Source organism: Castanea sativa, chromosome 3 (assembly GCF_040712315.1).
Source record: "Castanea sativa cultivar Marrone di Chiusa Pesio chromosome 3, ASM4071231v1".
Taxonomy (NCBI): Eukaryota; Viridiplantae; Streptophyta; class Magnoliopsida; order Fagales; family Fagaceae; genus Castanea; species Castanea sativa.
The window spans coordinates 47460115-47474210 of NC_134015.1; the positions used below are offsets into that span (position 1 = coordinate 47460115).

General features: G+C 39.6%; 1 protein-coding gene across 1 annotated transcript; it reads right to left on the bottom strand.

Moving 5' to 3' along the window:
* Positions 1 to 6593: 6593 nt before the first annotated feature.
* Positions 6594 to 13893, bottom strand: LOC142629902 (DNA (cytosine-5)-methyltransferase DRM2-like). The gene is made up of 10 exons (XM_075803951.1): positions 13812 to 13893; positions 12870 to 12915; positions 11511 to 11645; positions 11057 to 11150; positions 10931 to 10977; positions 9300 to 9401; positions 9029 to 9128; positions 8068 to 8204; positions 7204 to 7947; positions 6594 to 7112 (listed from the first exon to the last, which is right to left on the bottom strand). Exons 2-10 carry the CDS (start codon positions 12870 to 12872, stop codon positions 6678 to 6680), a joined length of 1797 nt encoding a protein of 598 aa, XP_075660066.1. The 5' UTR covers positions 12873 to 12915; positions 13812 to 13893; the 3' UTR covers positions 6594 to 6677.
* Positions 13894 to 14096: the final 203 nt, after the last annotated feature.

A 14096-nucleotide genomic window follows, 5' to 3' on the forward strand; every position in this document is an offset into this window, starting at 1 on the left:
CCTTCCACCCATCCTATGCACCATTTTCATGCCTACCAAGACCGCTTCGTATTCGGCCTCATTGTTAGTAGCCGAGAACGCCAATCTCAAAGATTTTTCGAAGACAATTCCCTCTGGGGACATAAGAACAAGTCCAACACCAGATCCTCTCTGATTAGCCGCCCCATCCACATACAATTTCCAAATCGGAGGCACGGCAGTTGTAATCACACCAACTGATTTTTCTTCCAGTAATGGCTCGGCAAATTCCGCCACCAAGTCAGCGAGGATCTGGCCCTTCACCGAGGTGCGAGGCTTATACTTTACATCAAAAGCCCCCAGGATGGTCCCCCACTTTGCTATCCTTCCTGAGTAGTCGGCGCTACGCGGGCCTTGAGGGGCAATTGGGTAAGAACAACCGTGTGGGACTAAAAATAATGGGGAAGCTTTCGCGTGGCATGAACCACGACGGGAGCGCTTTCTCTAAAGGTTGATAACGTACCTCGGCATCATCCAAAGACTTGCTAACATAATATACCGGTCTTTGCACCCCGCTATCATCTCTTATCAGGACAAGGCTGACCGCGTGGACGGCCACTGCCAGATAAGCAAACAAAATCTCATGTGCTTCTGGACGAGAAAGGATGGGTGGCCGAGATAGATATTGCTTAAGCTGTTGAAAGGCTAACTCGCAGTCCTCGGTCCACTGAAACCCTTTCCACTTATTCAGCAGTTGGAAGAAAGGACGACACCGGTCAGCTGACCGAGATATGAACCTGTTCAAAGTGGCAATCATTCCCGTCAACTTTTGAATTTCTTTCGGGTTCCGAGGAGGCTGCAAGTCCTGAATAGCCTTAACCTGCACCGGGTTTACCTCTATGCCTCTATGTGTAATCATGTATCCCAAGAACTTCCCAGAACCCACGCCGAAAGAACATTTTGAGGCGTTGAGGCGCAACTTGTACCTTCTCAGTATCTGAAAAGTGTCGGCCAAATCTTTCACATGTGAGGGGATTGTTTTGCTTTTCACCACCATATCGTCAACGTATACCTCAATGGTTTTCCCCGTCTCCGTTCGAACATTACGGTCATCATCCTTTGATAAGTAGCCCCAACATTCTTCGACCGAACGGCATGACCTTATAATGGTAATTCCCCGTTCGGCGTAATGAATGCGGTCTTCTCCCCCGATCCTCCAGTGCCAAGGGAATCTGGTGATAACCCTGGAAGGCGTCTAAGAAACTCATCCGAGGATGACCGATAGTGGCATCCACGCGGTTGATCAATGCGTGGCATTGGGAACGAATCTTTGGGATGTGCCTTGTTCAGATCGGTAAAGTCCACACATACCCTCCACGTTCCATTTTTCTTTTTAACGACAACTATATGGGCTAACCACTCGTGGTAGAAAACTTCTTTGATAGCCCAAGCCCTTTTGAGTTTGAGCACCTCTTCCTTCACGGCCTCGGAATGTTCCCTGGAAGATCGCCGAGGTGGGCCGCCTTCTCGGAATGATAGCCGGGTTGACATTTAGGTGATGACAAATGAAGCCCGGATCCGGCTGGAGCTTCATAAGGATCCCACGCAAAAACATCAACATTATCCCTCAAGAACTCTAACAACTCCATTTTCTCTTGGTGTGGTAAAAGTACACCGACTTGGAAGAATCTCTCCGGGTCATCGGCCCAGGAAACTTCTCTAATCCCTCGCACTCGTGTCTCATCTCCTGTCACCTCTCCGGATGAGTCGAGCCGTTAACCGCTATAATCCCTTGTTGATCAAAGCGAAGACTCGGCTTCGTCTGATGCGGTACCGCGGCCGATATGCACCGCCCGGCTCCGATTGGTCGCCGAGGATTTCTCAACACATTCCCCGAGGGAATTTAACTTTAACATGTAAGGTCGAGGAGACGGCTCCAAGCGCATGCAACCAAGGCCCTGGCAAGGATGGCCGTGTATGGAGAGTACGCATCAACGACGATGAAGTCCACCTCCACCGTTTCGAGCCGGACCGAACGGGCAAGCGGATCTGTCCCTTCGGCACAACGGCTCTCCTTCGAAGCTTATAAGTGGCGAGTCATAAGGAGTAAGGTCTTCCAACTTCAATCTTAACCCCTTAAACGGATCAGGGTACATGATATCCGCACCGCTGCACGTCTATCATCACCCTCACATCATAGTTCCCAATTCCGAGGGTAACCACAAGAGCATCGTCATGGGGGCTGGATGGTCCCTACCTTATCCTCCTCCGAGAAATCTAGGACGGGCAAAGTGCCCTTCAACCTCTTCGGCCGTGACCCATGTCCTCGGTCTCTTGATGGGAAACCGCCATCACCCTAGTGGGACCTGAGCCGGTCTTGCTGTGGGGCGGCGAAGATAACATTAATTGTTCCCAAGGCCGGGCCGAGATATATTGTTCCTGCGGTTGTTTGAACCAACTGAGCTGGCCACCCCAAAGTGGCCGACACAAGTGCGCTTCAACTTTCCCTCACCGCGAGACTGCTCTAGATGGTTCCACAATGTCCGACGGTTCTCGGTAGTGTGGCCTACATCCTGATGGTCCTGGCAAAAGAGATTTCGGTTTCTTCTCGCGGGGTCCCCCGCCATCTTGCCTGGCCACCCGAAGAAAGGCTCTTTACGAACTTTCTCTAGTAATCGATGCACCGAAGCTCTTGGAACACAAGTATTTACGGCCCGAGGTGCGCCGAGCCGGATTGCCCGGTAATCCCTCCTCGGCTTGTTGTTGTGGTATCTATCCGGCATGAAATCCCTTCTCTCTACGGATAACCTTTTCCTTTCCCTTCCCTTGTCCTGCCGGTCTTCTTCTACCCTCTTTGTACTCATCAATACGATCCATAAGGCGGCGTACACTGCGGACGGGCTTTTTCGTCAAAGACTTTCTTAGGTCGTGGTCGGTAGGGAGACCTACTTTAAAGGTATTAAGCGCCACCTCGTCAAAGTCACCATCTATCTCGTTAAACATCTCCCAAGTATCGGTCGGAGTATGCTTTCAAGTGTCTCCCCTTCCTTCATGGCCATGGATAGCAGCGAATCCAATGGCCGAGGGACTTGCTACACGTAATGAACCGCGAAGCAAATGCCCTAGTCGGCTCCCAAACGAGCCTACGGACCTAGATTTGAGACCGTTAAACCATCTCATAGCCACGGAGTCCCAAGCCTGGAGGGGAAAAACTTTACACATCGAGTCTCATTGTGAGAGTGCACCGCCATCCTCTGGTTGAAGTGACTCACGTGCTTCACCGGATCAGTCCGGCCATTATAAATGGTGAAGGTGGGCTGGGTGAACCTCCTGGGGAGCCTCCTGCTCAATCCTCCGCGGAAAACGGGAGATTTAGAGAGTTGGTGCAACGCCACACTCATGGTATCGTTGCACGAGCCCCTAGAACGAGGCTTCTTACGTCTGCGAGTTGGTTGGCTGCCCTCCTCAGTCGAGGATGTTCCTGGTGGGAGTGCGCGACCTTGAGCCGTGGCCGCTCCCTATCCTCCTCTCGAGGAAGAACTAGACAAGGACGGGGAAGCCTTACGTTTAGCGCGGCGTAACTTCCTCTTCAAACGATCGATTTCCCTCTGCATGGATTTAGAACCCTCGTCATGGGTAGTGCTACCCCCTCCATGAGTATGGCCGGCACTTGGATACTCGTATGGACACTCCCCTCACGATCCCTACGATGTTCAAGACGTTGGAAATAATCTTCCGGTTGTGATCCTTGTGACTCTCGCATGGTGAGAGCCTAAGCCTACCATAATATCCCTACCTCTTCTAGACTAGATTTCCCACGTACGGCGCCAATTGTAAGTGCACAATTGCACTCGGCCCCAAGAACAATTACGGGCTCAAGCCCAGACGAGCCTTAAACAATGTAATTTGTAGAGTGTGGGCTTGAAACCCAAGGTTAGAAGTGTTTGAGGATTAAATAGCAAGCTAAAGATTATAAACACTTAAAAACAACAAAGAATGCTATGAATCAATCTACTCGGACGTAAGCCGAAGCTGTTCTTATATAATTTCTCTCTCTTTCTTTTTCTCTTTCTTTTAGGTTACAAAGAGGAGATCCCCCTTTCTGCTTAGATTCTTCCTTAAATACTACTCTCTTGAATACCTTTTACACGTGTTGCTTTACCTCCCCTTTAACCTAGATATTTCTTTTCCAGTGCCTTTGAATAGTAACCGAAGTTTCTCTTCCATTGTTCAGGTGTCACTTCCCCATCAATGCGGCCAGGGTGGTAGGTGCAGGGTCTTTAATGTGGAGGTAGCAGCCTTTATCTTTGACATTTCTTCAACACCAGTGCTTCTGGGGCATTCTAGGGTTTACCCCTTTCAACCATTGGTCTTAACCGTGTCATCCCCTAATCTTTATTGCGAAACCCCGAGTTCTCCGGTGTCCGTCCGAGGATAAGTTCACCCTCGGCTGGATCCTCGGACCCTCGGCGTATGGGCCGACCCATAGTACCAACAAATTCTAAACCCAGTAGCAGGTCGGCCTTCCTTAACACGGCCCAAAAGGCCCACATTCTCATCAGGATCTTTTTGCCCCCCACAGTAACAATGGAAGATATCATTCATATGTAATTTTAGTCACATGATTTTTTAAACAAATCACGTGACTTGTTTAAATAATTCACATGAATAGTCTTATAATTTGCCATATAATGGATTTAAAAAATAGCTTCAAATAAGTTGACCCAAATTTTGTCATTCTCTTTGGAGATGACAAAGTTGATCCCGAAATTAGTTTGGAGAAGTCTCCTCCAACCTACCACATAGCAATTTACAAGATTATTCATATATTATAAACAAGCCATATTATTCATTTAAAAAGTCATGATATTAAAACCAACACATGGATAATCTCTTCAATTGCTATATGATAAATTGGAGGAAGATGACAGAAACCAATTTGGAGCTAAACTTTCCGCAAGAGAGGTGTTGTGTGGGGATTGACAAATCTTTTAAATAGAGGGGGTGTTATAGATTAGGAAAATAGTAACTTTAGAGTGTTAGTGCTTCATCTTTTCATATGAATGGTAGATCTTATCATTAATTTAATAAGTAGGATCAACTATTAGTATGTGAGTAGAAGTATTAACTATAAAGTCATTATACTTTTTTTTAGGGGAATCGATTGTAGACTTTATGGATTAAATATCATGGTATACAATTGAAAAGAGAAAATAAGGGCATTATTCAAACCAAGAAAATGCTTCCTCTTTCCCATTGGCAACACTAGCAAGAGCTAGAGCAACTCTATTACATTTTAATGGCACACTATCAAAAGAAACAGAATGAAAGCTTTCACAAATTAAATTTACTTCTTCAACTTCAAGTATCCATGCAACTTCAAGTCTCTCGATGACCATAGAAATCAGTGAATCTCCATAAAATTCTTTCCTGAAAAAGTAAGGCGTCAATGTGATAGGGGTCCTGAATTAGGACCATAAGATCAATGTGGTCTTGCCATAGAAGAGCTAAGCCCCCTCCTAATCCAATCCTTGGAACCTCCATGCCTTTATTCCATAATAGAGACCGCTTCAATCTCTGGTAACCACCAGTATCAAGTTTAATTTCAATGAGAAACAGAACTTGGGGACCTTCTTCCCTCGCTAAACAGCAAAGTTCATGAACTGCCTCTGGATCCCAAGCCCATGGCAATTTAAGCTCAAATTATACTTGTTATACTCTAGAGTAGTGAATAATTACTCTATGGTGTGTCAGCTCTCAAAATTCTTTTCACAATAGTTGATGTGCTATATTGTAATTGGTTTTAAATAATAGTGTTTAGTGATAAATTCATGTAAAATTGATATAGTTGTAATCATAACTTGTCACATCAATAGTTATGGTAAGATACACAAATTAAACTCAGGATTTCACCCTTAAAGAGGAAGTGTGGTTTGAGCTAGAGTTCATCAGCGCTTAAAGTGATTCATTTATGACATGCAAAGTTTGGAATCTGAAGACTTGACAAGAAGAGAAGAACTATTTTCTGCTCTTGAAATGCCATATCAAAAAGAAAACAGAAAAAAAGAAAGATAATATTAATAATAATGCAGGGTCTTGTTGAAGTTTTATATTAATGCCAGAATTTACGTTAAGTCATGAATTCACTATCCTTGGTTTAACTGGTATGTAACAATCACAGCAACAAAGTTTCAATGATGTGTTCCAATATCGTGGTCCTATAGGTAGTATTCTCCTATGAGCAATATATTAAGTTGCCTGGACATCCTGATGCATAAGCTGGCTGAATGTTGGATAATAGAAATCTCTTTCATCTGCTCTCAAAATTGGCTTTCTAGCATTCCCCCTGCATGGACCTGTATAAGAGCTATGCCCTTGTCCACTGTGCACTCTTTTCCTGGTTAAAGTTAACCCAACCCACCTTGGGATTCGGGTTCCATAATAGTTTGATCTATTGTTTCCAAGAAAACTTCTTATCAAAGATAAAAGATTTTGAACCAAGTTTCATTATAAGCATCATGGCAGCATCAATTAAATTACCTTCAGACTTGGCAGAAAGATTGTACAGAACTTCTCAAGTAGATTTGCAAACAAGGTGTTATCCCCAAAAGAGAGCAAAATGTATCAATTAATTGTAACTCCAAATGTTAATTGTTACTAAATACTAGAAATAACCTTAATGAAATTGCACTGATGAGTATTAAAGGCTGTAGATTATGTCATCTGTCCCTACCCATCATTGTCTTAACAAGATCTAGAATTCGAACGTAATGATAAAACAGTGATGATTGCTTGCCATCCAGTCCATTTCTACTCACTCGGTTGCTGCCAGCAAGGTTATTGCAAGGACTTCCACCAATGACAAGATCAAACCCACCGAATGAACTGATCCACTGATCTAGCCTTTCAATGCTGACTTGTTGTACATCTGCAATCTCAATAAGTTGTCCACGCTGGTTGGTTTGCTCCCACCAACTACGAATAATATTTCTATTGACTTCAGCAATCTCGACAGAGACCACATTTTTCAGGGGAATCCCAAGTCGATGCAAAGCAACTTCAGCACCACCAATCCCAGAGAAAAGTGAAAGGATGTTAATTCCATTCGGAAACTGGTTCTTCAATACAGAAAGGTGGTAGGCAACTGTGTCAACCTAAAACCAATTTATTTATTTAGTTCATTCTATGCGCACTAATAAGGAAACCATAGTACTCAAAAAACATGAAATCTTAGAGATTACCAACCTGAAATGAGTTTCCAAGTGCTTTATATCTATCTGTCCTACTAATTCCACCACCCCTAGTGTGGTCCCTTGGGAATCCAAGCAACATCTCCATTTCATCTGGTTCAAGAGGTGCAACTTTATTTTTTCCAACCCAAACTAAATTCCATTTTCTACATTGTTCAAATACAAACTTCTGCACATGTGGAGGAGGTTCATCACCATACTTCTCATTGTTCTCAAGTGCATTCCTTATCCTCTCAGTGAGTTTAGCACTCCCAATTACAGTTTGAAGGCAATTCAGTTTTGTTCTTTTGTCCCATAAAGGCCACCACTTACTGGTTAAGGGTAAGGCTTCTTGTATGGTTCGTGGGGGTATTGGCAAAAGAGGGAATCGGTTCTGAATTGGAAGGTTATGGACATAACCTCTTTTCCTTGCAGCAGCACTGAAATGTGTAGAATCAACAAATTCTGGCTCTATGTCATACAAGAAACGTGATATTTTACTCCACGCCCCCTTTGGTGTAAGAGCCACGTTTTCATAATAGAAATAAGGAGGACCAATAGCTACCTCTGGGAGTTTTCTCTCAACAATAGGCCAAGGATCATCAGGAATCCCAAATCCTATCATTGGATTAGGGAGATGCATAATGTCTCCATCTTCATCCCAATGCTTCTTCTCACTCCCCTTGTGCCATTTTCTTCCAAATTGTTGGAATTTGTGAAGCTTCCTTTTCTTTTCTCTAGCTAGATAATCATTTCTAGGCTGTCAAAATAAATCAGCATCAGCAGATACAAACTCCATACTCATTAGCTTAGGCAGGAACTAAAAAATCTAAGGTTTCAATAGCTGCTACAATTGATTTAAAAGGATTAAATAACACACCATTGTATAGGAATAAGAAGTCATGACCGAGGTGCTATCTTCCTCATCAGGTGATTCTCTAAGCTGGGCATCAAAATCCTTTACCATTTGAGCAGCACATATGTAATCTGTCAACTCTGACAGTTGTGCTTCTGAACCTACAATATTTAAATTAGATACTATAAGAATAAAAAGCAACAAGAAAATTAGATCAGTGCTTCATTAGAGTTGAAAAAGGATTGGACAGCCATATAATGTACATTAGCAAGAACGATAGCCCCATGATTAATTGTTTTAAATGGGAAACAAGGTGAAACTATAAAATTCATCAACGCTGCTGACACTCTTGACAAGAACAATTTGACGTTGCAAATATCATTCCTGATAAGTCTCATAGATAATCTAGCAAATCCACCATGCAAACAAGTATTATAATTATAGATATATTCCAAGCACAGAGGTACCAAGACAAGTAATATCGATGATAAGTACTGGAAAACAACTACCCTAAACAGCTATCTAATGATGAAACACTTCCTATCTAATAGTTATATTCTCCCTTCTTCCCCTTTTAAACATAAACACACCCTGTTATTATAGAATTATTTAACTTACAAAATTGTGTATCATATGTTATTACAACATTGACCAAGCAACTATAGTACTTCCGGATCAAGAAACCTGATACATAACTCTTTTGCTAAAAGTAGATTTGATATGTAATTCTATGTCATCTTCAAATCATCTTATATTGCTATTTAGATCCCTTAAAAAAAGGGGGAAAACCACGTAGTTGGGATCATTTAGTCACTTATCAGAAACTACTACATAAGCACTGCATTTACTTTCAAAACCCTAAATCACTTAATGCACATACCACCATATTATTCTGTAAAATCAAAAAAATAAAAGATAAAAATTGGAACAAAAATAGGTATTGGTATCAAACAATTATGACAATGGTGTTGAACTACATACATACCACAATTATTCATAGCTGTCAAAGCCTCTTCAACCAAATAACCCATATCCACTAGCGACGACAACATTGTATCCTTCTCTAAAATGTGATTTGAGTTTTCCTGGAAGAAAAAAAATCAAATAGATAGCATTAATCATAAACATGCAAGTCTTATAAAATAAAATAAAATACAGGCACGCAAAATAGACAATCCAAATTATGAGGGGATCATAACTCAAACAACAGAATAATAAAAACACAAATAGGAATAGGAAAAAAAATTAGAAATTGCCTCAATTCCAAGACAACTATCCATTTCAGAGAGGTTATCTGGAGATTTGAAAGTGCATGGTTTAGTAGAAAGGCCTTCTTCTTCAGGAAAATTCTCGACAACCTGTAAACTCAAGGTATTAGCAACAAAGATACATTTTCGTATAGTCCAACAAATAAAGCAATGACAAGGTGTTTGATGGTCCTTAGAGCTTATAAATGCATAAATTATATTAAATGTAGGATTGATCAGAAACCAACCTAATGCAAGCTTCTAGTTTGGTAGATATGTGAGTTAAGTGCTCAAGAATCTGTGATATTATGGGAACATATCTTTTTCCACAACAGAAATAAAACCTTATTGAAATGTTGTGGTTTATCCAATATCAATAATGGCTATATAGTGTCAATTCGTTCAACTTTTTGTAAAAATGCTACAACTGATACTCAAACTCTTATACAATTACCTTGATATTGGAATCTATTATGCTAATTTACTTTACTTGATATTGGACCTCTTATACACCTCATTTGAGCAACAACAACATCATCAATACTCTTTGTACATGGAATAATTATGTCCAAAAATGTAACTTTGGGCAAAGGTTTGACTCAACTTGACAAAGCATTGATTCCTGGCTAATTGGCTACAAGAATGGAGGTGTCACATTAATTAACTAGCGTTTGCATTATATGCTTCAATTATATATTTTTCAAATTTATTCTTAACTCAGTCACCATCACATGCCAGAACTTTTAAATGCAACTTTGAAGCCAATGTAAGACTAGATGCCTGACCCAAGTCACATACCAAGGTAACTCTGGATAAATAGGCTATAGCAGTTATACACAATCAGTTGTTATAATCCAACTAAAAAGTTAACAGTTAACCTATTTATTACTATTGAAGTTCAAGAACTAAGCAATTTGCTGACCAAGATTACTGTTGAAAACAGAACCTGAATTCATAATGCGATAGTGAAACATGTTACAGCCTCATCAAAAGGCAGCACATCATCGCCAGATACTTGCACATATCTTCAAAACCAAAAGAAAATGATGGTCATTATAAAAAAATCTTAGAAACTCTTCAAATTTCATTTTTGGTGAGATGAAGATGAATGAACTCTTTTGGATATTAGTCCTTTATAAAAGAATACTTAGGTCTTTATCATGGAAAGAGAACACAACTTGATAGCCGATTAGATGGGAAAAAAGGAACAAAGCAATTCACAATGTGAAAATGCCATTACATAAGCACCGAAGAAAAAAAATAACTTATATTTTTTACTGAAAAGCATATGATTTTCAAATGCTCCGAAGTAATAAAGTCATGCCTTTCCAAGGAAAATCTGATCCCAGTTCTTCCTTAGTTTCTTTTCCCTTTTCTGATATTTGAGCTCCATTGATGAGAGAAGGTAAAGAAGGAAACTCAGATGAGACTTCCTCAATCTCAAGAAACTTTAAAAGGTCAACTATTGAAAAGAATATGTAAAATTTTCATCCACTTCTACATCAAATGAAGTAGTAAAAACAAAAGAAAACTATTTTATATTCTAAAATATTGTAACTAGGGGGCACATAACTGACTTCAAAAAAAAGGACCAACACAAAAATAAATATGCAATAACATAAATGAGGCATAATACTCACAGTGTATGTAAGAAGAGTTTCTAATATCGCTTCTGAATCATCTTCTCCTACCATATATCAAACAAAAATTTTTAGCACAGCTTACAGTGTAAAATCTTAACATGATTTGAAATAAGTGTGACATACCATTTTCCTCGATTGCTTTGACCACCATTGTTTTAGAAAATCCCATTCCAACAAAATCATGAATCAGCTTGGTAGAATTAGTTGGAGAACTTGCCTAAACAGAACGTATACTATAGTCAACTTTAGGGGGATACATGCATCAAAGATACTTTGTAGGGTATTTATTGCTTAAAAGAAAACTGCATGATCAACAAATGTTGGTGTCTAGAAATAAAAAAATAGTATAACTGAACAATTTGAAAAGGATCGAGCATTTTTGTTCTCTAGAACAAAGAAAGAGTAATCATATCAATTCAGAAAAAGGCCTTCATGATGAAGTATACAATTATCAAGATATCTTAAACCAGACATATTGAAGACAAGTAAATGATTACCTCCTGTCATTGAGCAATATATCAGGTTGTTTACAGTTGCTACTAATTAACATATTACAGCAGATTGAGTACAATTTTACCTCTCCAAAGCCCCCATTAGCTTCTTGACCAGAACTTGTTGAACCCCAATGAGAAAAGGATTCATTACAGACCTCAAGCTCATCATCAGTGTTCCAGTCGGCGTCGTGATTCCCATTACTAGCACTTTTAGCATCCTACACATAATAAAAGCAGACACCATAGAAATATCAATAATTACTACAGTCAGTAGATATCTTCGTAAACATAGCAAGTAATTTAACAAGTAGTCCAAACAAGCCAACAAGAAGTTAACAGAGAAGAAAAGTAAACTAGATTGACATCTAGAATGAGGCGAATGCAGTGGGTTTTACTGGGATTTGTGCATGTTCTTTCTGCAGAAACTGTATATAAAGTAGGGAACATCTGTTTTTTGAATGTCCCATTACCAAAATAATTTGGGGGTATGTGATAGGGTTATGTTTAGTAGCTGATATTCCTGTGAGTTGGGAAGAAATAGTTAAATGGGTATTGCAAATCTAAAAGGTAGGGGATTTAGAGCAATCCTTTGGAAAGTGGTTTGGTGGGATTCAATTTATCATATTTGGATTCAAGGAACAGTGGGAGTTATGGAGAAAATTTCTTGACAGAAGAGCAGATTATAAAGAAAATTAGCTGGGATGTTAAAGCAATAACGGGGCATAGTGCATTGGCTGCACAAGCAACAATCCTTCACAAAGTCTTACGCACCAACTGAGGATTCTTAAAGTTTGACCCTTGATTGCCTCATCTCTGTTGTGTGCCGGTGTCATTGTATATTGGGTGAGGTTAATTGCAGTGGTTGTAATTAGTCTAGTTTTGAGTTAAAAATGTGAGCTTGTATGAAGGGTCTGTTGGTCAGGCTTCTTACTAACAGGCTTTTTTTGAGTCTGCTCTGATTTGGGATGTAATGTGCTACTAGCTTGTTAGGTGATAGCTACTGTGCTTGCTTTTGTTGGCTTTGTTTTGTTAACATAGACTTTTGTCTTGTTTTGGTTCTAAATGAAACATCTGATATATCAAAAAGAAAATAATTTAGTAGATCACTCAAAATTTAAAGCTAAATCTATTTAAAGAGAGAGAACCTAGAAAGAATTTGTCAGGCCTATTGATGACAAAACCCTCACATGACCTAACAAATCCCAGCAGAGTTAGTTTAAATTGTACCATGTTCCATCTTGTACACAAAAAGAAAAACTACAGCTCAAAACAATTACATTATTGAAAAGGGTCCTACTTAGAATTGGTAAGAACTCCCTAAGCAGGGCTTAATTTTATAGAACCCCCGCATATACAAAATCTATTACTGAATATGTAATAATGTAAATTGTCACTACATTAAATAACATTGCCAATAAAAAGTCATCAGAAAGAACAAATACCATGTTCTCAATAGCTAGTAACTTTGCTCAACAAGCAGCTCTCAAACTGTCAAAGAAACACATAACACATAAGAACCATTGAACAATTCGTGTGAATCTAGAGTGCACTACATATACATAGATTACAGAAAACTCGCACAAGCTTTATTACGTTACAGCAAAGTACAAAGGAAACCAATACTCCCTCTCACAGAATACTCATAGACTATATGTAAGTACAAGCTATTAATGTTTTGATTGATGGAAGAAAAAGAAAAAGATAATTGTGACAGCACATTATAAGAAACAACCAGTTTGCTAACAACCTCAGTGATAAGAATGTAGCAAATGCAAACGATTTATCTTCTTAGGACTAAGAGACAAGGTTCATATGCAGTCTTACTCCCAATTTTTGAGAGAGAGAGAGACTAATTCCCAATTTCATAACAACCTAAATAACAAATAAAAATACTATAATCTTCAAACTAATAAGGCTCATTTCTGGCTAACTCTACTCTACTCTACTCTCTTCTGCTTCTTCCTCAATCCAAACAGACCATAAATCACATAAGCCAAATAGCATGCTACCACCATTTCAAAGATTCTCTAACTCTAATAAATTAGAGCAATTACATTTATCAGATAGTGACAATAACAATAATAACAACAACAACAACCAAAATAAAGGATAACAGGTGCGTATACGTTACTCTACCTAGTATACAAAACTCCCACATGAGGGAAGGAATAATGGGTAGACCCCATTTTATATATATTTTTTTTTGGGAAGAGAATGTTACTCTTATTTTTTTACTCTCAATCATTAAAATAAAAAAATATAGTTGAAACATAAGTCTGCGCACAAAAGGGACCGCTTTGAATACCGAGCTAGCTTTACAAAAGTCTGCGCACGAGACAAGAATTAATGAAAAAAAGATAGATATCAAAAGATTAGTACCTAACCTCCGTCGTAGCTAAATCTACAATGTAAAAAATAAATATAGGTTGGGTCGACGAGAGAGAGAGAGGCCAAACCAAACAACAAAGTAGTACAACCATTCGTATTTGTGAATGATTCATTCAGCGGACTCTGCCTTTGCTTATGCCTAATAACGTAACGTGGTCACATGAGGGATTTTTTTTTTTTTTTTGAGAAACATTTTGTTTTGTTCCTATAGTTTTGACGCGTTCTGAGGAGGAAATATGGAGAATATACGCGCACGTGTTGGAGAATTACATTCGGGATTC

Excerpts from the sequence above, each read along its gene's own strand:
- LOC142629902 (XM_075803951.1), bottom strand. Across the intron at positions 10,978-11,056 it reads CAAAGCAATCGAGGAAAATG|GAGAAGATGATTCAGAAGCG; the intron begins GTATGTCACACT and ends GATATATGGTAG. Across the intron at positions 9,129-9,299 it reads ATAGTTGTCTTGGAATTGAG|GAAAACTCAAATCACATTTT; the intron begins GCAATTTCTAAT and ends TTTTTCTTCCAG.